Source organism: Eriocheir sinensis, chromosome 33 (assembly GCF_024679095.1).
Source record: "Eriocheir sinensis breed Jianghai 21 chromosome 33, ASM2467909v1, whole genome shotgun sequence".
Taxonomy (NCBI): Eukaryota; Metazoa; Arthropoda; class Malacostraca; order Decapoda; family Varunidae; genus Eriocheir; species Eriocheir sinensis.
The window spans coordinates 4,643,606-4,668,635 of record NC_066541.1 but is presented as its reverse complement, the minus strand read 5'-3'; the positions used below and the strand labels follow the sequence as shown (position 1 = coordinate 4,668,635).

Below are 25,030 nucleotides of genomic sequence, written 5' to 3'. Positions count from 1 at the left end.
GAAATACATGGAAAGTGAGGGGAAAGGTTGGAGGTGAGGGGAAGAGTGAGAGGTGAGGGGAAAGACACTGAAAGGGAGGGGAAAGGTTGGTGGTGAGGGGAAGAGTAAGAGGTGATTGGAAAGACATGGAAAGTGAGGGGAAAGGTTGGAGGTAAGGGGAAAGACATGGAAAGTGAGGGGAAAGGTTGGAGGTGAGGGGAAGAGTAAGAGGTGAGGGGAAAGACATGGAAAGTGAGGAGATGAAGGAGGGAAGGGTGGGGGGTTAGGGGTGAGAGGAAGGGTGGAGGGTGAGGGGAGGGGAGTGTGGCGTTCACCTGCTTCATCTCAGCGTCTGGTCCCCTCACTTTCCCTCGTCTGGCTCTCGTTACGGCGTGTGTATTGGCGGCCCGTGATTGGCCGTATGTATGTGTGTGTGTGTGTGTGTGTGTGTGTGTGTGTGTGTGTGTAATTCACCCACGGCCTGATCACTAGCAGGACTCGTCATCGCCAGCATGTAACCTCCCGATTAAAGCAAGGATAATCGTCGATCTCTAGGTACTGCCGGGACCTCCACACACCACACACCCCATCCTCCTTGCTCAATGGGGGATAGTAACCACTCCTTGTCAGCGGAAAAATCCCGGTCTGAGCGGGGCTCGAACCTCCGCTTGCCAGGCCGCGAAGCCATGCGGCGCAGAGCGTTACCACTGAGCTACCGGAGCGGTGTGTGTGTGTGTGTGTGTGTGTGTGTGTGTGTGTGTGTGTGTGTGTTGATATCAATGTCTGTTTCTGTTTGGTCTCGTGTCAGATGAGAAGTGCTTATTTGTCTGTGTGTCTGTTTGTCTGTCTGTCTGTTCGCCTTTATTCTGTCCAATGTTTCTGTATCTGTCTGCTGTCTTTTTCTGTCTTCAGCATATGTTAGCAGGGCAAGATTTTGCGTCTTTTTCCTCAGTATTTTATTTTATTTTATTCCCTCTTCTTCGTTATAGCAGACTTTGTGCGTGTTGTTTGTCCTTACGTGTGTGTGTGTGTGTGTGTGTGTGTGTGTGTGTGTGTGTGTGTGTGTGTGTGTGTGTGTGTGTGTGTTTGTATGTGTATGAGTGTGAGTATGAGTATGAGTATGAGTGTGTGTGTGTGTGTGTGTGTGTGTGTGTGTGTGTGTCCGGAAAATAAAAGTAAGTGTGTGATAATATTTGAAAGAACAAGACAATAGGAAAAAAAACCGGAAAAGAGATAAAGTAAAAAAAAAAAAAAATACGGTAAAAATAGAAAACAACGTGATGAACAGAAAACGAGCAAAGAAATAAGAATAAAACTGTTGAGAGGGAAGAAACCTGAGCAGCGAGACATTAATATCCTTCTCCTTTATTATGATTTATTGTCCTTATCGCCCCACCATCATCACCGCCATCACCACCGCCACCACTATCATCCCCGTCACCACCACCACCACCACCGTCATCAACGCCAACCTTACACTCGACTACTGCGTGTTTTATCTTACAATTTTTAATACTGTGGGATCATCATTATTATTATTATTATTTTTATTATTATTATTATTATTATTATTATTATTATTATTATTATTATTATTATTATTATTATTATTATTATTATTATTGCTGTTGTTTTTGTTGTTGTTTTTATAATGGTGTTGGTGACGTGATGGTGGTAGTTGTAGAGAGTGTAGCAGTAGTAGTAGTAGTAGTAGTAGTAGTAGTAGTAGTAGTAGTAGTAGCAATAGTAGTAGTAGTAGTAGTAGTAGTAGTAGTAGTAGTTGTAGTAGTAGTAGGTTAGAAGGTTTACTGACTGGGAGAAAAAAAGATAAGGAAAAGAGAGAGAGAGAGAGAGAGAGAGAGAGAGAGAGAGAGAGAGAGAGAGAGAGAGAGAGAGAGAGAGAGAGAGAGAGAGAGAGAGAGAGAGAGAGAGAGAGAGAGAGACGGGGGGGGGGGATCAGTCAGGGGTTGGGGGTGTAGTGCCTGGGGGACTCCCGGGGTTTCCTGCGGCGCGTTACCTGGGCTGTAAATCACGGCCAGGTGTGACAGGTGCGGTCAACACATCGGCTCACACGTGCGCGTCAACGCCTGGAGTGGCGTCAAAATATTTTGCGGTGAGCGTACACAAGGAGCCGTGTTTTGCGCAGTGTTTTTTGTTTCTTTTTTTTTATTGTGTGTTTCGTTAACCGTTTTTTTATTTTGATTTTTTTTGGGGGGGGAGTGAATTTCTGGATTTTTTGTTTATTTATGTTTCGCTTCTTGTTTCTTTTGTTTCTTTTGATTTTTTATTTCATTTCCATTCTGCACACACAAAAAAGCTAAGTGTTTCATCAAAGTTTGCATCCGTAAATTTACTTTGAAATTTCGTACGTATAGTCTATCACATATCTGAAAAAAAAATGTTGTCTCGTCGCTCATAGTGTTGTTTCTGTACGAGACAACCCTGCATAGAGGAGGCCAAGGGGACGCTCACGTAGCTCATGGATTTGGCAAGTCGATCGATCCTGCCGGAAGGGACTTGAGATGGACAGGGTAGCTGCGTAGGAGCTTGCTCGGGGGCGCCGTCGGGAGTGGAAGCGGCGAGTGAGGAAAGCTTCGCACCCTCGGGGGTATGCTCCCCATTAGTTAATCAGTTATCTTAAAAAAAATATTTACTTAAATCCATTTCTAATATTATTCCACTAACATCATCTAAATATATTTTCTTATATTTGCTTCATGTTTCATCAATCCTCCACATTTCAAAGATCAATCCACATTTCATTCTAACATTTGTCTGCATTCGAGACATTTCTCTAAGAACATTTAACGCCAAGAGACTGCACATATTCTCTGTAACATGTGTTGCCTCCTCAACGCGCCCTGAGTATACTACTTAAGTGTCGGAGATGATTTCTTTTTTGTTTGTTTGTTTGTTTGTTGCATTTACAGTTGTGAGTATTTATAGCTGTGAGGACACTCTGACGATTTTATCCTTTCTTTTTTTGGTGGTGTGTAGCTTACGTGAGTGGGAGGAGGAGGAAGAGGAAGAGTAGCATAGATCGAGGAGAGAAGAGAAGAGAAGAGAAGAGAAGAGAAGAGAAGAGAGAAGAGGACGAAGAAGATAAAGAAGAGCAAGAAGAGAAAGAAAAAGAAATCAGAGCATTACTATGGATAAGGAATAAAAAAACGGAGGAATAAATGAAGAAAGGAGAGGAAAGAAAAGCGGAAACGAAAGGGTTAGATGACCTGATAAAGGGAAGAGAGGAGGAGAGAAGAGGAGAGAGAAGAAAGAGAAGAAGAATAAAAAAGAAAGGGAGGGCTGGAAGAGGGAAGGAGAGAGGGAGACACTAAAGAAGAGAAGGGGAGAGAAAACTGAAGGAATAAAAGATAAGAAGAGAGAGAGAGAGAGAGAGAGAGAGAGAGAGAGAGAGAGAGAGAGAGAGAGAGAGAGAGAGAGAGAGAGAGAGAGAGAGAGAGTGAGAGAGAGAGAGAGAGAGAGAGAGAGAGAGAGAGAGAGAGAGAGAGAGAGAGAGAGAGAGAGAGAGAGAGAGAGAGAGAGAGAGAGAGCGTTTGTGTATAGTGTTACCAAAGGAATATTTATGAGAACTCGATAAGATCTGAGCAAAGTGAGTTGCGGGAAGGCCAAATATTTTGCTAACGTGCGCGGAGTTTATCGTGGTATTATTTTAGTCGTCCATGAAGGGTTTTGGTGCACCGCTCATTCGGAAAAACTTAAGTGTTGGGCGGGAATGGTGGGGGGGGGGGAGTGTGTGTGTGTGTGTGTGTGTGTGTGTGTGTGTGTGTGGCAATGAGTGGCTTATGTCAGTGATATTATTTCTCTCTTTTTTTTTTTTTTTGTTTCACTTCCTCTATCGATTTATTTTTCCGTCTTTCTGTTAACATTATTAGCTATTTTTATTAACATCATCATCATCATCATCATCATCGTTATTATTCCTACTGCAGTTTTTATGTAGTTTTGATAACCATCCTATATAAACAAATATACAAGGGGAAACTATACATAGATTCCACGTTGAAGGGAAGACGAATGTTTGAAGTAAAATTAAAAGTAAAATGATTCCGTTTATGCTCTTCTGTTTTCATCTTCGTCCTTCAGAAGCAGGTCAGTTTTATTAGTGTTATTGTATTTCTTTTATTAGTGTTTTATCTTCAAGTCTCTCGCCTGTCAGTGGTTCCAAGGAAAAGAGAGAGAGAGAGAGAGAGAGAGAGAGAGAGAGAGAGAGAGAGAGAGAGAGAGAGAGAGAGAGAGAGAGAGAGAGAGAGAGAGAGAGAGAGAGAGAGAGAGAGAGAGAGAGAGAGTGTAACAGGAGCCTCAGAGTTTGTTTGTTTTTTTCTTGATTTGTTTGTGTTCTGCTCTTAATAACTGATCGGCAGGTCATGCAGCTTGTGTGTGTGTGTGTGTGTGTGTGTGTGTGTGTGTGTAAACGGGTGTACATATATTAAGTAATTTGATAACAGAAAACCACATCAACAACAACAACAACAACAACAAAAATAATAATATGACACGAAAACCTAATTCAGGAAGTGGGTTTAAATTCCCTTCGCGCCAGAAAGTCGAGATTCATCCAGCAATCATTCAGAAGATCTACGATAACATTCTGCGACAACTTTTCCTTTCGCTCAAGGACAGGCGAAGGTGTTAATGACTTCAACACCTGCGGCCGCGACACCCTCCTCACCTGCCCTAAGAAGGTGTTGAGGACAAACTGGGAAAAAATGTTAATGGATTCTTCATATTATAATGTCAAGTGCATATGGTACAAGAACAACAACAGAAGAAGAACGACAACAACAACAACAACAACTGCTACTACTTCTACTACTACTACTACTACTACTACTGCTGCTACTACGCCCCCAAAAGTGGTAAAGTGAAGTATAAAACAAAGAACGTAACAATAAACTTGAACAACAAAATGAAAAGGACGAAGAAACACAAACAGCAAACCCCACAAAGAAAATAAATATAATAAGCAGCTCAAGAATAAAGAAATTTGAATAGAAAGTGCATTAAAGGAGCGTTGCAATCGATCTGTGTCATCTGTTTTGATTATGTAAGTTCACCTGACCTTACCTGGCCGTGGAGGTGTGACCAGGCTGCCGGGCACGCCTGACGGGGGCATCCATTTCCGTGAGGGTCTGTTGTGGAGTCTGTTGGTGTAGCTCAGGGCCAAATTCTCTGACACCCTCGGCTCTTTTTTTTTCTTTTTTTTTTTACGTCGTGGCCTTGCAACAAATATTTCCAAACACCGTAAAGGCGATTAGTTTGGTTCTGTTCTTCACATTCATGGTGTAGCAGCCTTCTCAAAATATCACTAGGTCATAACACTACCCATGGGAATACTCACAATAACCTCTACGAAAGCCTTGTTAAATGAAAGCCTCAAAATGATTGATAATATGACCCTAAGAGTAAAAAGATTATTAAGTAGATCCTCAAAATTTCAATGAGTGCAACTGTTTTCCTCCCCTTCTCAGTGCGCGTCGACGGGAGGTGGCGGCGGAGTGCGGGGTGGCGAAGCGGCTGCCGGAGGTGCCCCTGAATACTATACGCGGGGCAGGAGGAAAGACCGTCACCCTGCCCAGCCCCTGAGTCCACGTGGCCCAGGTAAGCGTTTGTCAAATGTTCTTCACGGTAAAGGAGGCAGAGAAAAAGCTGAACATCAAATATATAAAGGAAAAATAAAACAGGCCATAAGGCGCCGCTCCTGGAAAATAAATAGAAGAAAGTTTACATTATTATTAATACTAATACTACTAAAAGAAATGATTGAATTTAGCTCCTGAAGTGCCGTGTGCGGTGAAGAGTGAGACGAGAAGGAAGTATTTAAAAAGGTCACTGAGTCTGCAACACCCGTGCAAAAAATATCTCGATCCTTGTTATTTTTTATCAGCGTGTGACGAAGAATGAGATGAGAAAGAAGACTCTCAAAGGTCCCCGAGTCTCAAGCCCACGTGAAATATTACGTAAATATTCGCTGCAGGACAATGCTATAAATATTCTATTGGATTTTTGAGTTTGAGTGATGCACAATAATTTAGAAATGTGACGATCTTAAGAGCATGATTCATAGCCAGTCTTATTAATGGACTTGGAAATATTACCGAGTATTTTAATGTAAACTTCTCATCGCAAGGATTAATAACAAAACAACAATAAGACTTAAGAGTTGGAAGACAGAATATAATATCGATGTAAAGCTACGAAAATATTTTAATAGTCTTTGTATTGCATTGTTTTTTGGGGGACAAACTATTTTATTCTCATTTTCTAAGTCATAACACTGTCTTAGAATCTATAATACACCGAATATGTCCTTCTAAGGTGTGTGTGTGTGTGTGTGTGTGTGTGTGTGTGTGTGTGTGTGTGTGTGTGCCAAGGCGTGGTCATCCCTCACCCCTTCCGGCCAGGTGTGGGCGCCAGGTGTGAGGTGAACTGTGCCTTTTTGTCTCCTTCAGTCAGTGTTTTCCTCCTCCCTCCGTAACTCAAGATAGGCTTAAGGGGGGAGAGAGAGAGAGAGAGAGAGAGAGAGAGAGAGAGAGAGAGAGAGAGGGAGAGGGAGAGGTAAGTGCCAGGTAAGTGTTTGGGAAGACAGGTAAAAAGAGTTCCTCATTTAGCGGCAGATGGGAACATTAATTAGGAACTTTTTTTTGAGATAATGAACGTGTAGGTGATGAATGTGTGTGTGTGTGTGTGTGTGTGTGTGTGTGTGTGTGTGTGTGTGTGTGTGTGTGTGTGTGCGAAACCACGGTATAGGTGTTTGGAAGCTACACACACACACACACACACACACACACACACACACACACACACACACACACACACACACACACTCACTCCCCTCTCCCCCCCTTCCCCCACAAGATAAAATTGGAAGAAGTCATCAGGAAACGGAAAAAGACGTTAAGTTAGGCAATAAAGGAAGGGAAAGGAAGGGGAAGGAAGGGGACGAGGAGAGCATACTAAAAAAGACGGAAGGGGAAAACAAAAAAAAATAAAAAGGAAAGTGACGAATGACCCAGCTGAAGTCACCCCTCACGCCCTCACTCAGGTGGGCTAATGAGTGTGAACCCCTTGAGGCTGCAGGTGACGCACGCGAATTACTGCTAATACTGTAAAAGTAGACCGGGCATAAAATAGCGTTAATTAGCGTGAGGGGCGGCCAGGTGTGCGTCTCGTTACCTGTGAGCACCTGGAGGAAAGCGAGAGGGGTGGGAGGGGGGGCGGGAGGCGTGAGGGGAGGAATGAGGGAAGTTGCGTAGATCAGTTAAATTTGGGTGGTGGGGCGGGGAGGGGCGGGCCGGCGGGTGAGTGAGAAGGGTGGAGGCTGGGGAGGGTCGGGTGGTGGTGGCGGTGGTGGTGGTGGTGGTTGAGGCTTCCCGCTGGCCCGGCACATTCACTCTCGTCCCGGCTACCGATTAGAACTCCCGCGCTAGTCCCTGCAGCATCCCCCTCCTGTAGCGTCCCCTCCCGCCTCCACGCCGCCGGGAGACGCTCACCCTCGCCACACACCCTCACAATACACAGAGACGAGGAGGACAGAAGGAGCGCTACGTCAGGACCGAGACGTAACCAAACTTTCAGTCTGACAGTTAAGTAGGAGTTAAGTTTTTAGTATCGAAGAACCCAAGACACCTTCAGCGTAACCTACAACTACAGAAGAAGGAAGAACACTGCGTCAGGAGCGAGACACAACCAAACTTTCAACTTGACAGTGAAGTGGAAGTGAAGGTTTTAGTACTGAAGAACCCAAGACACCTTCAGAACAGCCTGCAACTACTGGAGAAGGAAGAACACTTCGACAGGAGGAAGAAAGAACCATCCCCAATCCTGTCAGTGAAGTGGATGTGAAGTTTTAGCCCTGAAGAATCCAAAACACCAATTAGAACAACCAAAAACTACTGAAGAAGGAGGAACACCACTTCAGAAGCGAGAAAGGTCATCCTCCAGCCTGTCAGTTAAGTGGAAGTGAAGTTTGAAGTGGGGAAAATGTGCGTGGAAGCGACGGAGGACAGTGAGTGGCTGGCGACGCGGCGGGAACCCTCACGTGTCGCCCAATGAGCTGCTGGTGCTGGCGGGGCAGGTGTGAGCGTGGCGGGGCGAGGAGGATGGCGACGAGGCCCTTGAGGGATCGCGGCGCCCTTCGTCCTGAGCGAGTGACAGTGAGAGTGAGTGCCAGAGGGAGGGAGCGGCAAGTGGCGGCCCTCTGAGGTGCCACTGTGTTGATACCGAGGCCGAGTGCTGCTGTGCCACGTGTGTTTGTCCTCACAGTGCTGGGTGGTTACTTGTCGTGCTACCGTGCTGCGGCTGATGTATTACTTTGCACTACTACCACTCTGCCGCGCAATAATAAAGTGCCACTGTGCCACGCGATAATTAAGTGCCGCTGCTCTGTGTGTGGGCAACTTGAGACAGCAAGACAGCGCGCGGTTAAGCAGTAATTAGTGGACGCAACACTCAATTATGCAACATTATAAGAGGAGCATGTTGGACTACTGTTGCTGGACAAATGTTTCCGTGGAGTGTTACTGTTACTTTCTAGCACCCCAAGTGTTGGTAACCTTGTGAGGGACTACTGTTACTGCACTACTGTTTCCGTGGAGTGTTACTGTTACTTTCTAGCACCCCAAGTGTTAGTAACCTTGTGAGGGACTACTGTTACTGCACTACTGTTTCCGTGGAGTGTTACTGTTACTTTCTAGCACCCCAAGTGTTAGTAACCTTGTGAGGGACTACTGTTACTGCACTACTGTTTCCGTGGAGTGTTAATGTTACTTTCTACCATCTCAAGAGTTAGTGTGACCTTATGGAACTACTGTTTACTACGCTAATGTTTCACCGCGTTAGTGGTGTTACTTTCGACCCTTGCAAGTGAATGAGTACTGTTGTTGGACTTATATTTCATCGTGTTGATGGTGCTACTCGATACCCTTGAAAGTGTAAATAGCCTTGAGGACAATATAAGGTGCTCTACTGTTCCTTTTTTTGCGTCGCCCCCTCCGTCACGTGCTACTGTTCGTGGGTACTTTTACGTCCTTCTGAGCGGTTGTCGTGTCCTTGCTACGCTACTGTTCTCTCAAGGCATCTCTACTCCTGTCAAGGGTGCTCCTGTGTCCCCTCAAGCTGCGCCGTCCTTCCTCACGCGTTACCTGGTCAAAGAGGTGCTTCAGGTGACAGGCAGCTACCTGGACCTTAGTGATCACTTGGATGTGTTGCTCGTGAGGCTGCACTGGTGTGTAAATGTTGGATAAAAGATTGTGACCTAAAGGAGTGGAGGAAGTGCTGCTAAAGGGCTGAGGGGAGTGAAGAGGGGAACGAAGTTGGTGAAGAGAAAGAAGAATGGGAAGATAATAGTGTGAAGAGAAGGAATACTGTGAAGGGGAATGAAGAGTGTGTAGAGAAGGAAAAGTGTGAAGAAGATAAAACTGAAAACAATAAGAACAAAACATGCACGAAGACAAAGTAATAAAATATAAAACACTTGAAATGACATGAATAAAACACGGAGAGAAAAAATAAACATTCGAAGCGTAAAAATATATCTTGAAAACATAAATTAAAACACCTACAACACTCCAAAAGAAAAAAAGAAAACAAAATATATAAAACACGAAAAGAAAAAAACTAAAACACTCGAAAAGATAAAAGAAGAAAACGCTCGAAAAGAAAACAAATACAAAACGTACTGAAAAAGAAAACCCCCAAACATTCGACACGAGAAAGCCAACACACTCGCATTCAGAAAAACAAACAAACGCAGCAGCCCGCACTCGGAAACATCACGTCCTGCTCTGCTCTGGTTATCTCTCCGTCTGGCGCGGTTTCTGGAGCGTGTGTGCTTCGTGCGATAAGTGATTCAGCGCTTCGAGACACTGATTCGGAGATACGGGAGACGGTGTACGTGTGTGTGTGTGTGTGTGTGTGTGTGAACGCGGCCCCCTGTGTGTGTGTGTGTGTGTGTGTGTGTGTGTGTGTGTGTGTGTGTGTAAAACGAGAACATAAACGGTAAAAACGACCATTAAAACAGCCAAGAGAACCATGAAGTAGAAAGTCGGTGTAAACAAACGTAACTAAACCACCACCACCGCCTCCACCACCACCACCACTTCGAGAGAGACAGGGATATACAGTACTATGGCCCCGTCTTCCCTGCTGCTGTGCCTCCTGTTCTGTGCCTCGCTGTGTCACCTCGCGCACGCCCTCTGGTGGTGAGTATTCCCTCCCTCACTTCCCCGCCATGCTCACGCCTTTCACCTGTCTCACTAATGGCCGTGTTGCACCTCACCTGACCCGCCGCCCTGCCCACCTGGAATGTTTGGAGATGTGTGTGTGTGTGTGTTTGTGTGTTTTTTGTTTGTCTTTTTCTCCTATCTCTCTATCTAGCGTTCTATCTCTCCGAATGTTTCCAGTTTGTTCCCATTCTTCTTCTCTTTCGTTTTCCTCTTTTATTTCTTGTCTCCTTCCTCTTCTTCCTTTTCTTCTCATTGTTCTGGTTCTTATTTTTATTTTTATTGTTGTTGTTTAATGTTTTGTTGTTGTTGTTGTTGTTTTTGTTGTTGCTCTTTTTCGTCTTCTTCTTTTTCTTTCTTTCTTCTTCTTCTTTCTTTCTTCTTCTTCTTCTTCTTCTTCTTCTTAAAATCGGTGTTCTCAGAATTTCCCCTTGCTTTCCTTCTTTCCCCTCTCTCCTCCTCCTCCTCCTCCTCCTCCTCCTCCTCCTCCTCCTCCTCCTCCAAATCATTCTCTTTCTAAACAACCCCAACTGTCACCTCTCTCTTCACCCTTCTACACAACCTCCTCCTCCTCCTCCTCCTCCTCCTCTTCCTCCTCCTCCTCCCCCCCTCTGAGGCGCGGCGCGGGTATAGTGTTTCTTCTTGTCTGTCGTCTGTGTGTGTCTGTCTGTGGAGGGTAACCCGAGGACCAGGGGGGGGAGGGGGATGGCGAGGAACACACACACACACACACACACACACACACACACACACACACACACACACACACACACACTCCGGGTCCAGTTTGTTTTGCGGCGAAGGCTGTTAATGTTAGTGTATGCTAATTGTTTTATTTATATGTGTGACTTCATGTGTGTTTAGTGTATTTGGGTGGGAAGGAGGAGGAGGAGGAAGAGGGGGAGTAGGAGGGGGAGGAGGGAGGGTAAGTAGGCAATCGTGGGTGGTGTTAAAAGTGTGTGTGTGTGTGTGTGTGTGTGTGTGTGTGTGTGTGTGTGTGTGTGTGTGTGTGTGTGTGTGTGTGTGTGTTCCTGGGTACTTTCAGATGTTGTTTTGGCATATATTGAGTACTATAAGGAACCGACGGACACACACACACACACACACACACACACACACACACACACACACACACACACACACACACACACACACACACACGCATAAACAAACATCGACAAGTCATCACGAGGAAAATAAAACTTCATACTTCCTCATTTTTCCTCCTCCTCCTCTTCCTTCTCCTCCTCCACATATGAATCTTCAGGACCAGGTTGCTACTGACTTGAAGAAAAAAAAGCAACAAAAAGCGCAACCGAGCATCCCAGAAACCGCAAGAAACCGCAATATTAGCCGAAGAGGAGGAGGGAAGGAGATAGGTTACTGTTTTCGTCTATGTTATCGTTAAGGAAGAAAGAAGAGGAGGAGGAGGAGGAGTAGGAGGAGGAGGAGGAGAAGGAGTAGGAGAAGGAGGAGGAGGAGGAGGAGGAGGAGGAGTAGAAGGAGGAGTAGGAGGAAGGGTAGGAAAAGGATGAAGGCTGGAAGATGTATTAGGGCAGGTTAGGAGGAGGAGAAGGAGGTGGAGGTGGATGAAGGAGAGGAGGAAGAAAACTGAAAAAAAAAATGGGGAGAAAATGAAAAAAAATAAAGTGGGGAGGATAAGTAGGAGAATAATAATAATAAGAAGAAAGAATGTTATGAATGGGATATAATGTTTTAGAATGAATATAAAGAAGAAAATATATAAAAAGGGACATTGTAAGGAGTTTTAAAGGTGGGGGGGAGAAACGGTTAGGAGATGGCATGTATAGAAGAAAGGGAAAAAAGAAGAGGAGGAGGAGGAGGAGGAGGAGGAGGAGGAGGAGTTATAAAGGATAGAATAGGAGAGAGTTTAGTATAGACACTCTTAGAAACTTTATACTGGAGAAGAAATATTGTGATGCTTCTCTCTCTCTCTCTCTCTCTCTCTCTCTCTCTTATTTATATATTAGATTTTTATGTAATGAAAGATGATGACTAATGACCCAGAGAGATGAGATAGTGTGTGTGTGTGTGTGTGTGTGTGTGTGTGTGTGTGTGTGTGTGTGTGTGTGTGTGTGTGTGTGTGTTATTTAAATATCATTAATTAGGACGAGTATAAAATAATTAATTGATCGAATATTCATAAGGCAACATGAGACTGAAACTTAAAGAAAAAAAAGAGGAAATTCTAAATATAAATCATTACACTCATCGCTTAAAGGAAAGAGAAATGTTGTGCATGAGAGAAAAGAAAGAAAAAAAATATTAGAATGAAGTTAGATTAAATAAACGAAACGAAAGTAGGAGAGCGCTTGAGAGAGAGAGAGAGAGAGAGAGAGAGAGAGAGAGAGAGAGAGAGAGAGAGAGAGAGAGAGAGAGAGAGAGAGAGAGAGAGAGAGAGAGAGAGAGAGAGAGAGAGAGAGAGAGAGAGAGAGAGAGAGAGAGAGAGTATATAACCACCAGTATATAACCAGTCTAGCTGTTGGTATATAGCGAGGATATCTGTTGGCTGCTGCTGCCGCGGATAGACAGCGTGTGGTAGGGCAGGATGGAACAGAAGGCTCCTCCCCCGCCCATCTCTTCTTGCAGGAAAAATTAGAAGTCAACCACTATGTCCATTTTAGAAACAGAACTAGGAAACTTTTCAGGAAACACACACACACACAAAAAAAAAACATGAGAAGAAGACTACCATAGACTAACACTACAGCCAGCGATACCTAGTGGATCAAATTCATATATATTTTGAGCCGGTGTTCCCGTGTTACCTGAAAGATGCCGTGTTACCTGTTCCCGTGTTACCTGAAAGATGCCGTGTTCCCTGTTACCGTGTTACCTGAAAGATGCCGTGTTACCTGTTACCGTGTTACCTGAAAGATGCCGTGTTACCTGTTTCTATGTTACCTGAAAGATGCCGTGTTACCTGTTTCTATGTTACCTGAAAGATGCCGCGTTACCTGTTCCCGTGTTACCTGAAAGATGCCGTGTTCCCTGTTACCGTGTTACTTGAAAGATGTGGAGAGACTGAGTGAGGGAGTCTGGTCCAGTGGTAGACAATTCAAATATTTAAATAGCCTGTTAGCGCTTTTGTGTTACATCTGTGTCCCATTAATTAATTCCGCTACTGTGTTACTATTGAGTGATTTATTATGAATAGACTTTCTAGATTTATATTATCGAATCTATTTAATGCTTTAGAGACTTTTAGGGACTTCAATCAAATCCCTCCTAGTCCTTCGCTTAATGACGGAGATCTTTGTCCAAGCGAGTTAGTCTTTCTTCATACGATAAGTTACATAGCGCTGGGAAAACCGAGTAGCGGGCTTTGTTTTTCAATATTGTTTCCTTTTTTTGTGTGCCCTTGAGCTGTCTCCTTTGCTGTAAAAAATATTAAAAATCGCTCGCCACTGTAAGGCTGACAATAAGCCCATTCATTGGTTCATTACGAGGTTACCCGCTGTAATGATTTAAAATATGCATATCAAAGCTCTTCGGTACGTGCGTTCACTTCACTCCTGACCCAACAAAATAGGAGGAGGAGGAGGAGGAGGAGGAGGAGGAGGAAGAAGGTAGGAATAGGGCAGCCTGGTAAGGGATAAGGCGAACCTGTTTAGTCATCGAAGAGAAAGAGGAAGGAGTAGAGGAGGAGGAGGAGGAGAAGGATATTGTACCCATCACTTTGGATTTTCTGGCTCAGGTTTCCTTCTTACGGCAGGAAAGGGATCTGAGGGGCGTGGCGGGAAGGGTGGGAGGCGAGGAGGGAAGGGGAGAGGGGAGAGAGTACGGGGGAGTGAAGGGGAGGAGAAAAGAGGAGAGGATAGAAATGGAAGTGGAATGCAAATGAAAGATGGGGATATAAGTTTGAAGGAAGGGAAGTGAAGGAAGAGGAAGAAAAGGAATGTGGGAGAGGGAAGGATGAAAGAGAGAAGGGAAGAGGATGAGGTGAAGGAAAATTAAATAGATGGAAAGAAGAGTGAAAGAGAAGTAGGTGAAGAATGGAAAAGTGAAAAATGGAGGATGAATAATTTTTTGTGAGAGAAGGGACGACAGGAACGGGAACAGGAGGGAAAGGAATGGAGGAAAAAGAATGTGAAAGACTGAGGAACGAAGAAAGGGGAGAGAATGTGAAAAAAATGGAAGATGAATTGTAAGAGAAGAAAAGACGAGTGTGGAAGAAGGAAGGAAAGGAGGAGAAGAGGAGGAGGAAAAGAAGAATGAAAGATTGAGGAATGAAGAAAAGAAAGAGGATGTAAAAAAAAATGGAAGATGAATTGTAAGAGAAGAAGAGACGAGTGTGGAAGAAGGAAGGAAAGGAGGAGAAGAGGAGGAGGAAAAGAAGAATGAAAGATTGAGGAACGAAGAAAGGGGAGAGAATGTGAATAAAAATGGAAGAAGAATTGTAAGAGAAGAAGAGAGAGGGGGGTGGAAGAAGGAAGGAAAGGAGGAGAAGAGGAGGAGGAAAAGGAGAATGGAAGGAAATGTGAAAGATTAAGGGAGGGAGGAAGATTGAGAATATAGAATAAAGAAAGAAAGGAGGGATGTGTGAAAGATGAATTAAAAAGAGTAGGGAAAAAAGGAAGAAAAGGAGTGAAGGAGGAAGGAAAGGATGGATGGTGAGAGAAGGGACGACAGGAACGGGAACAGGAAGGAAAGGAAAGGACGAAAAAGAATGTGAAAGATTGAGGGAGGAAGGAAGACTGAGAATATAAAATAGAGGAAGACAGGAGGGATGTGTAAAAGATTAATTAAAGAGAGGAGAGAAGAAGAGGAAGAAAAAGGAGTGAAGGAGGAATAAAAAGATGTAAAATTTGAAAGATGTAGGAAGAATGATGAGATAAATGGGTATCGGAACACCTCTCCTCCCGAAACTGACCTATATTTCCGCCACTCCTCTAACTCTTTATAGGAGCAGTGAGTAGCGGGCTTTTTTTTCACATTTGTTACCTTTTTTATGCCCTTGAACTAACTCTGCTGTAAAAAAAAAAGCTGGTATGGTCTTTTTTATTCCTATTTTTGTTTGTTATCCTCCCATCAATGCCTTTTCCTGCCTTCTCATCTCCACTCCCGACAAAACTTCAACTTCTCTCTTTAATTCATCTTTCACACATCCTTCCTTTCTTTCTTTATTTTACAACAAAGGAGACAGCTCAAGGCCACTAAAAAAGGAAACAATAATAAAAAAAAGCCTGATACTCCTTCCCATCAATTCCTTTTCCTGGTTTCTCATCTCCACTCCTGACGAACCTTAAACTTCTCTCTTTAATTCATCTTTCACACATCCCTCCTTTTCTTCTTCATTTTACAACAAAGGAGACAGCTCAAGGGCACACAAAAAAAGGAGACAATAATAAAAAAAAGCCTGCTACTCCTTCCCATCAATTCCTTTTCCTGCTTCTCATCTTCACTCCTGACGAACCTTCGACTTCTCTACTCCGTTCCCTTCCTCCCCTCCGCGTCATTCCCTCGCTAAATCTTTCTCGCTTTTTTCTCGCCTCTCCCCAGACGCGTCGGGTTACATCGCGGCTCGGGTTTCATTCCATTCATTGCCGTGTGTCTGTGTGTTTGTTTTAGCACATATCCTCTTTACGGGTGTTGCCATGTTGCTTATATTCGCGTTTATGTCTCACTTCCAAGGCTGTGTGTTGAGGGAGACAGGCAGACAGACAGACAGGCATATCAAGAGACAGGCAGACAGACAGATAGACAGGCATAACAAGAGACAGGCAGACATATAGACAGACAGACAGGCATAACAAGAGACAGGCAGACAGATAGACAGACAGACAGGCACAACAAGAGACAGGCAGACAGACAGACATACAGAGGTGTAGATACAGACACAGACAGAGAGATAGATAGACAGATATATAGAAGCAGAGACAAATAGCCAGACAGATAGACAGACGGACAAACAGACACGGACAGACAAACAGACAGACACAGACAGACAGAAAAATGATATACAGACAGTTAGACAAAGAGACAGCGTGACAGACAGAGAAAAAGACACAGATTCACAAACCCATTCTCTCTCTCTCTCTCTCTTCCCTATCTTTTTCCCCTTATCTTTATTTACATTGTTACTTCTTCCCATTCTCTTTCTCTTATTCCCTTTCTTACTCTTTTTTTTTTCACGTCTGAGTTATTTTTTTCTTCGATTCTCTTCTTTATTTCCTTCCTTCCTTCCTTCCTTCGTTCCTCACGTTCATCCTCTTCCTAAAGTATTCGTTCTTCCATCCTCTTGATATCGTTCTTCACCCGTTCACTTTTTCTTTATAACTTAACTAATTTACTTTGTTTTCATTTCCTTTATTTCCCTTCGACCTCCATTTTCCCTTTCTCCTCTTTCTCCATTTCAAATTTATTCACCTTTCTCCTCATTTATTTTATTACGTTCCTTCTTTTCCACTTTTCTCTCATTTTTCTTTATTTTTCATACCCTAATTTACTGTTTAATCCCTTTCTCTTCTTTTTTTCATTTTTTTTCATTCCCTCTGTATCTCAATTTCTTCTCTTTTTCTAACTAATTTCCTGTTTAACCACTTTCTCTTCTTTTATTTCCTAGATTTACCTTTTCCTCCTCTTTTCCAAATTGACTTACTTCCCTCTCTCTTCTCTTATTTCCCTCTGACCTTTATTTTCCTTTTCTCTCCTCGTTTCTGGACTCACTCCCATATCTTTTCCTATATTTACCTTCGTTCCTCAGTTCCTCTTTCCTTCCTCTTTCCTTACTTTCCCATTCTCTACCTGTATTTATTTCCATTCTTCTTTCTTCCTTTTTAACTTCATCATTCTTCCCTCCCTCCTATTTTTTCCCCATTAGCTTCACTTTCCTTTTCTATTCCTTCCTACTTCTTTCCCCTTCTCAATTTCGATCTTCCTTCCCTTTCTTTTATCTCCCTTTACTCCCCTTTCTCTTTCGTCTCCCCTCCGATCCTCCCTACCTGTATTTTTTCCCATTCGCTTCAATAAACTTTCCTTTTCTATTCCTTCTTACTTCTTTTCCCTTCTTAATTTCAATCTTCCTTCCCTTTTTATTATCTCCCTTTACTCCCCTTTCTCTTTCGTATCTCCTCCGATCCTCTCTACTTGTATTTTCCTTCTTTCCTCTTTTCCCTTCTTAACTTCAGTATTCTTCCCCTTACTATTCTCTCCCTTGTCCTTCCTTTCCTCCTTTGTCTCCCCTCTTATCCCATCTTCAATCTGTATTTGCCTATTTTTTCCTTCTTTTCTCTTTTCCCTTCTTAACTTCAGTATTCTTTCCCTTACTATTCTCTCCCTTGTCCTTCCTTTCCTCCTTTGTCTCCCCTCATACCCCATCTTCAATCTGTATTTGCCTTTTTCTTCCTTCTTCCCTCCTATTTTTATCTTCAGTACTTTTCCTCTTCATTTTCTCTCCCATTACTTCCCCTCCTCCTTCCTTCTTTTTTATTTTTTTTCTTAGATTCAACCTTCCTCCTCTTTCCCATTATTTCCTATTCCTCTCCCTCCCCTTTTTCCTTTTCATTTTCCCTCACATTACTTTCCCTCCTCCGTCCAGCTGTTTTTCCTTTTTTTTCTTCTTATATTCAACCTTCCTCCCCATTCCCATTGTCTCCTATTCCTCTCCCTCCCCTTCGTCTCCCCTCTGATCAACAAGCCGTCCATTTCCTCCCCGCGGTGAAGACTGTTCCTTTAGAGTTTAGACCCACGATTCCTCCCCACTCAAGCATGTCAAAACAGTACCCTTCAACCCTCTCCTCCCCTTCTTCCTCCCCTCTTCTCCCCATCTTCCTCCCCTCTCCTCCCCACCTTCCTCCCCTCTTCTCCCCATCTTCCTCCCCTCTTCTCCCCATCTTCCTCCCCTCTTCTCCCCATCGTCCTCCCCATCTTCCTCCCCTCTTCTCCCCATCTTCTTTCCTTCTTCTGTACCCTCTCATTCATTCCCTTGTTTCCCCATCATCAGTGAGAGAGAGAGAGAGAGAGAGAGAGAGAGAGAGAGAGAGAGAGAGAGAGAGAGAGAGAGAGAGAGAGAGAGAGAGAGAGAGAGAGAGAGAGAGAGAGAGAGAGATCATGCGGATTCAAATTGATGGAAGGAGACATTTAGAGTGTGACGTCAGGAGGAGGAGGAGGAGGGAGGAGATTGAGTGATGGAATGAATGAAGTAGGAGAGGAGGAGAAAGAAGAGGAAGAGGAGGGAGGATAAATGGGTGAAGGGTAAATCAGGGGTGAAGAATGGGGAGGAAAAGAAGGTAAGGGTCGTGATTGGCTAATGGAATGAAGGAGGAGGAGGAGGAGGCGGAGAAGGAGGAGGAGAAGGAGAAGGAGGAAGGAGGAATCTTTAGGGGTGAAGGGAGGGTGAAAATGAATGAAGTGAAGGGGTTAAGGAAGAGAAGGTGAGGAAAGTGAGAGAGAGAGAGAGAGAGAGAGAGAGAGAGAGAGAGAGAGAGAGAGAGAGAGAGAGAGAGAGAGAGAGAGAGAGAGAGAGAGAGAGAGAGAGAGAGAGAGAGAGATAAGGAGGGAGGAATGACAGGGTGAAGGGTGAGTGAAGTAGAGGAGAGGTTAATAGGTGAAGGGTGAAGGGAAGGAATGGGAGAAGGCGAAGGAGAGAGAAGGAGAGGAAGGTGGGAGAGGAGACGGGAAGTAGAAAGAAGAGAGAATGCGAAGGAGAAAACGGGAGAGGGAAGAAGAGAGGAGACGAAGGTGAAGGCAGGGGTAATTAAGAAAGGAATCGGGAAAAAGGAAGAGGGGAAGAGTGAAGGGAAAAGGAGAGGAAGGAGAAAAGAAAGGGCCAAGGAAGGAAAGAAAGGGGAACAAGAAGGAGAAGGGGAATAGGAAAAACGGACCAAGGAACGAAGAAAAGGAGAGTGAAAATGAGGAGGAAGAGAATGAGGGAAATGCAGAGTATGAGAAAAGGGAGAGTTGATAAGGGAAGGGGAAAGGAGGAAGAGAGAGAGGAGGTGAAAGAGAGGGAAGGAAGGAAGGAGGGAAGATTTGATGAGGGAAGGGGAAAGGAGGAAGAGAGAGAGGAGGTGAAAGAGAGGGAAGGAAGGAAGGAGGGAAGATTTGATGAGGGAAGAGAGAGGGAGGTGAAAGAGAGGAAGGAAGGAAGGAGGAAGATTTGATGAGGAAGGGAAAGGAGGAAGAGAGAAGAGGAGGAAAGAGAGGGAAGGAAGGAAGGAAGGAGGAAGAGTTGATGAGGAAGGGGAAGGAGGAAGAGAGAAGAGGAGGTGAAAGAGAGGGAAGGAAGGAAGGAGGGAAGATTTGATGAGGGAAGGGGAAAGGAGGAAGAGAGAAGAGGAGGTGAAAGAGAGGGAAGGAAGGAAGGAGGGAAGAGTTGATGAGGGAAGGGGAAAGGAGGAAGAGAGAAGAGGAGGTGAAAGAGAGGGAAGGAAGGAAGGAGGGAAGAGTTGATGAGGGACGGGGAAAGGAGGAAGAGAGAAGAGGAGGTGAAAGAGAGGGAAGGAAGGAAGGAGGGAAGAGTTGATGAAGGACGGGGAAAGGAGGAAGAGAGAAGAGGAGGTGAAAGAGAGGGAAGGAAGGAAGGAGGGAAGAGTTGATGAGGGAAGGGGAAAGGAGGAAGAGAGAAGAGGAGGTGAAAGAGAGGGAAGGAAGGAAGGAAGGAGGGAAGAGTTGATGAAGGAATGGGAAAGGAGGAAGAGAGAAGAGGAGGTGAAAGAGAGGGAAGGAAGGAAGGAGGGAAGAGTTGATGAGGGAAGGGGAAAGGAGGAATAGAGAGAGGAGGTGAGAGGGAAGGAAGGAAGGAAGGGGAAAGGAGGAAGAGAGAAGAGGAGTGAAAGAGAGGGAAGGAAGGAAGGAAGGAAGGGAGAGAGGACCAAGCAACCAAGCCGGTCAGACACCCAGGCATGCAGACGGGAAGGCAAGATTAAGTGGGAGGAAGTTCAGCCCTAAACGTGAGCTTATTGAGAACTTTGAGTCTTGTCAGCTGTCTGTCGGGCTATATATAGACTCGAGGCGACGGGCGGGTGTGTGGAATAACTCCCGCCCTGCCTGCCCTCCCTGTCATGGCGTGGTGGTGGTGGTGGTGGTGGTGTGTGATTGATGATAATTATGATTGGTGGTGGTGGTGGTGCGAGGGGGGGGGGGACAGATGTGGCTTACGTAAGGATCTAATTAATACGTGACCAGGTAGTAAGATAGGTGAAGGGAAGGAAAGGTATGGGAGGAAATTATTAGAGAGAGAGAGAGAGAGAGAGAGAGAGAGAGAGAGATGGTTATAGTGAATGGGCAGGTATGAATGAGATTAATGAGGACAGGTGGGCCAGGTGAGAGGAGGTGTAAAAATGAGGTAATTAAGTAGTAAAAAGGTAATGACAGATGATTATGAAGTCTCTCTCTCTATCAGTTGGTAAAACTGATTAAACTCTTCAGTAATTGACGTTTGTTTGTTATTTTTTGCATGTATGTTTGATGTGTGTGTGTGTGTGTGTGTGTGTGTGTGTGTGTGTGTGTGTGTGTGTGTGTGTCAGAGTGGAGGAAAGTAGAATATATAAAAAAAGGGAGAGATGGAGGAAGAGGGAAAATGCTTAGGATGGATGGAGGGAAAAAAAGGGGGAGGAAAGGGAGAGAGGGGAAGAAAGGGAGGAGAGATAGCAGGAAACGAGGTAGAGGTGAGGAAAAAGATGAAGATGGAGAGGAGGGAATGACGGATGGAGGAAGGGAGAGAGGGAGGGATGCGGTGATGGAGGAGAGGGAAAGGAGGAAGGAAGGGAAGGGAGGAAGGGAGGAAATCTAGGAATAGTTAACGAGAGAAATAAAAATGGAGAGCATCAGGTGAGGGAGGAAAAGGAGGAGTGACTCAGGTGTCCTCCTCCTCCTCCTCTTCTTCCTCCTCCTCCTCCTCCTCCTCCTCTTCATTTTCTTTATGTTCCCTTTACAATATGTCCCCACGACCTTCACCCTCCCCCCTCCCCCTCCCCTTACCTCAGCCACTAATGGGACAGGTGACTTGTGTAAGGTGCCAGACTCTCCCCCTGTCTTCCCCTACCTCTCCCCTGCCACCCCCTCCCTCCCCAACCTCCCTCCCGTCTCCCCTCTATTTGTCTTCCTTTCCCTACCTTATTGTCTCCCTGCATATCTTGTCTCCCATTTGTCTCTCTTGCCCTCCCCTCTCCTCTCGTTGTCTCCCCCTGCCTCCCCCTGCCTCTCCCTGCCTCTCCCTGCCTCCCCCTGTCTTCCCCTGCCTCCCTCTGTCTTCCCCTGCCTCCCTCTGTCTTTCCCTGCCTCCCTCTGCCTTCCCCTGCCTCCCCCTGCCTTCCCCTGCCTTCCCCTGTTTTTCCCTGCCTCCCCCTGCCTCCCCTTCCAACGTCCCGTCTCTCGTTCCCTTCCCTTGTGTTCCCTTTCCTCCCCTATTATCTTCCTGCCTTTCCCATCTCCCCCCTGCGGCTCTCCTCCCATTTCCTTCACTTGTCCCTTCTCTGTCCTCCACCCCCTCCCCTATCTCCTCTTTCCTCCTATTCCCTTCCCCTATCTCCCCCCTTCTCACCCTTCCTTTCCCTTATCTCTGGTTCCCCCATTCCTCTTTACCCATTTCTCGTTCCTTTCTTTCCATTCAGTCTTTTCATTCAATTTCTCCTCTTTCTCTCTTGCCCACGTTGTTATAAGAATTTCAGATTATAGGAACGTAAGGAGTCTGGTTGGTTGGCCTGTACAAAGCAGCTCCTGTAAACCTAACCCCGCCTACCCTCACTATCCATGAACTTATCTAGCTAGCCCTTGAACTGTCTCCTTTGCTGTAAAAAAAAAAAAAAAAAAAAAAAAATCGTATTAGCACTCACAACATGTCTGCCGAGCCTGTTCCACCCATTCACCACTCCTCTTCCTCCTCGTCCTCCTCCTCCTCATCATCATCATTTTCCTCTTATCCCTTCTGTATCACGTCATTTCCCTTTTCCTCCTCCTCCTCCTCCTCCTCCTTCTCCTCCTCCTCATCATCATCATCATTTTACTCTTCTCCCTTCTTTATCTCGTCATTTCCCTTTTCCTTCTCCACATCCTCGTTCCCCTTTACTTGGCTGTGTCTGTGTTCAATCTCAATTCATCCATTTTCTTTCCCGTGCTGTTTCCTTTCTTTTCCCTTCTTTTTCCTCTCGTTTTCCTTCCTTCCCCCCATACACCCAGCAGTCCCTTTGTTATGTTACTGTTGTTTCCCCGCCATTATCTTTTCCCTTCTTTTTCCTCTCGTTTTCCTTCCTTCCCCCCGTACACCCATCAGTCCCTTTGTTATGCTACTGTTGTTTCCCCGCCATTACTACACTACCACCACCACAACCACCACCACCACTACCAGGCCTCTTCACCTGCACGAAAATTACTGCACGGGAAAGTTGCTCCCCTCACCTTTCCTTTAATTAATTAGGCCAGACAGGTGAGAACAGGCCAGCCATACTCCATCAAGGTGTTCTATTTTAGCCTCCTATTCTTGGCCTCCTATACTCTCCTGGTGTCGTTATGTGTCCTTATACCCTTGTGTATCCTTAAGTGTTTTAAGTTTCCTCCCGAAAGTTATTTATTAAAGGAAGAAAGAAGAAAAGAAAATACGAAAATGGGGTGAGGGAGGAAGGTTAAGGTAAAGTTGGGGCACACACTATAGCCTCTCGTGATCTAAATGCTCATTAAAACAAACTTAAAACATGGAAGATAATAAAAAAATAAAATAATGAATAATACAGGAAAGAATTAAACATATATATAAACGAGGAAAACAACTAAACTCCCTCTTGGCCTAATATAACAGGAGAAAAATAAATAAGTAATTGCATCTTTTGGTGGTGATAAAAATTAGGAAAGTCGGTTCGTTCCATCCAGAAAATCAATGTTTCCTTTGGGCGAGCGGCGGCGGTACACCTTCCTTGAGCAGGCTTTTAGGGGCTGTAAACACGTGCCCGACCTGTCTGCCTGTCGTGGTGTAACATCTTCCCCACCTCCTCCTCCTCCTCCTCCTCTTCCTCCTCTTCTTCTTCTTCTTCTTCTTCTTCTTCTTCTTCTTCTTCTTCCTCCTCCTCCACTTCTTCCTCCTCCTCCTCCTCCTCCTCCTCCTCCTCTTCCTCTTCTTCCTCTTCCTCTTCCTCCTCCTCCTCCTCCTCCTCCTCCTCCTCCTTTTCCTCTTCCTTCTGTATCACGTCATTACCCTTTTCCTTCTTCTCCACACCCCCGCTCCCCTTTACTTTCCCTTTCTCTCCCTCTTTCCCCCTCTTCCTTTTCCCTCCCTTCTTCCTTTTCTCTTTTCTCTTTCCTTATTCTTCCTTTTTCAATCCCTTATTCTCCCTCCCGTTTCTTTCTTTCCTTTCCTTTTTCTTCTTTCTTCACTCTGCCTCACTTTTCCCTTCATCATCGCCTGTATTTCTTCCTTCATCTTCTTCCTGCTTCCCTTACTCATTAACTTTCCTCCTTTATCTCCTTTTTTCTCTCTCCTTTACATCTGTCTCCCATTTTCCCTATCCATATTTTTTACGCCTATTATGTACACGGCAAAATCAATCAGTAAATCAAACAAACAAACAAGGAAAAACACCGACAAGCCCGTTAGTGTGTGTGTGTGTGTGTGTGTGTGTGTGTGTGTGTGTGTGTGTGTGTGTGTGTGTGTGTGTGAGTCAGTTTCATTTGGCATAACTTTGGAGGTTAAGCGGAAGATGTGTGTCACCAGCAAGGAGGAGGAGGAGGAAGGAGGAGGGAGGAGGAGGAGGAGAAGGAGGAGGAGGAGGAGGAGGAGGAGGAGGAGGAGGAAGTTAATGGTAGTAGTAAGAGACGACTTCATGAAAAACGGGAGATATAAAAAGGAAGGGAGGAGGAGGAGGAGGAGGAGGAGTGGGGAGAGGTAAATAAGGAAGAGAAGGATAGGATGTTCATGACAAAGATAAGTGTAGCAGAACGAATGAAAAGGAGGAGGAGCAGTAGGAGTAAGAGGAAAAGTAGGAGGAGGAGGAGGAGGAGGAGGAGGATAGCAGTGTAGTACAAGAAGAGTAATTATTTTTGGGAGAAGAAAATAAAGATAATGAAAGTTAGAAATATGGGAGTGGAAAAGATATATAAATGAGAGAGAGAGAGAGAGAGAGAGAGAGAGAGAGAGAGAGAGAGAGAGAGAGAGAGAGAGAGAGAGAGAGAGAGAGAGAGAGAGAGAGAGAGAGAGAGAGAGAGAGAGAGAGAAAGAGAGATTATGCAAGAAGAAATTCAAGAGCAAATCATATATGTACAAAGAAAAATAATAAGATAATAAAACAAAAACTAAGAATAACAAGGGAAAAAAATTAGAAAGTGAATGAAAGTAAAATTATAAAAGAAAGACAAAAGTTTGGAAAATAAGGAGTATGTATAAATAAAGCAAAAAAACAACAACAAGAGAGGAAGGAGAAATGGACACACACACACACACACACACACACACACACACACACACACACACACACACACACACACACACACACACACACACACACACACACACACACACACACACACACCTGCATATCTCGGTTCCGCGAAAGGACGAGGAAGATGACAAGTTGGAGGAGGAGGAAGTGGAGGAAGAGGAGGAGAAGGAGGAGGAGGTAGAGAGATATGATGAGGAGTCTTCTTGTTGAGGATTAAGTGGCCTAAGTGAGGTAGTTATTATCTGTGTCTTTCTCACACACACACACACACACACACACACACACACACACACACACACACACACACACACACTTGATGCTGCAATGGGCGGAATGTTAAGAGGACGATCAATTAATGGTCTTTGCTGCAGATAATAATGTGTTTGTATGTGCCAGTGTGAGTGACTCTCTCTCTCTCTCTCT

The 25,030-nt window shown here is 44.8% G+C and overlaps 1 protein-coding gene across 2 annotated transcripts in view; it reads left to right on the top strand.

Annotated features, from left to right (window-relative positions):
• The first annotated feature begins 5,470 nt into the window (after nt 1-5,470).
• LOC127006597 (protein Wnt-6-like) overlaps nt 5,471-25,030 on the top strand; it is a 54,910-nt gene continuing 35,350 nt past the window's right edge. The window contains exon 1 of one of the 2 annotated variants that reach the window (XM_050876678.1): nt 5,471-5,595. Coding sequence is in view for 1 of the 2 variants with exons in the window: in XM_050876677.1 (XP_050732634.1) it covers nt 10,123-10,196 (74 nt within the window). In the remaining variant the exon portion in view is untranslated. Of the gene's footprint in view, nt 5,596-8,542; nt 10,197-25,030 lie in introns of those variants that run through there. The other variant, XM_050876677.1, reaches the window with a different exon arrangement.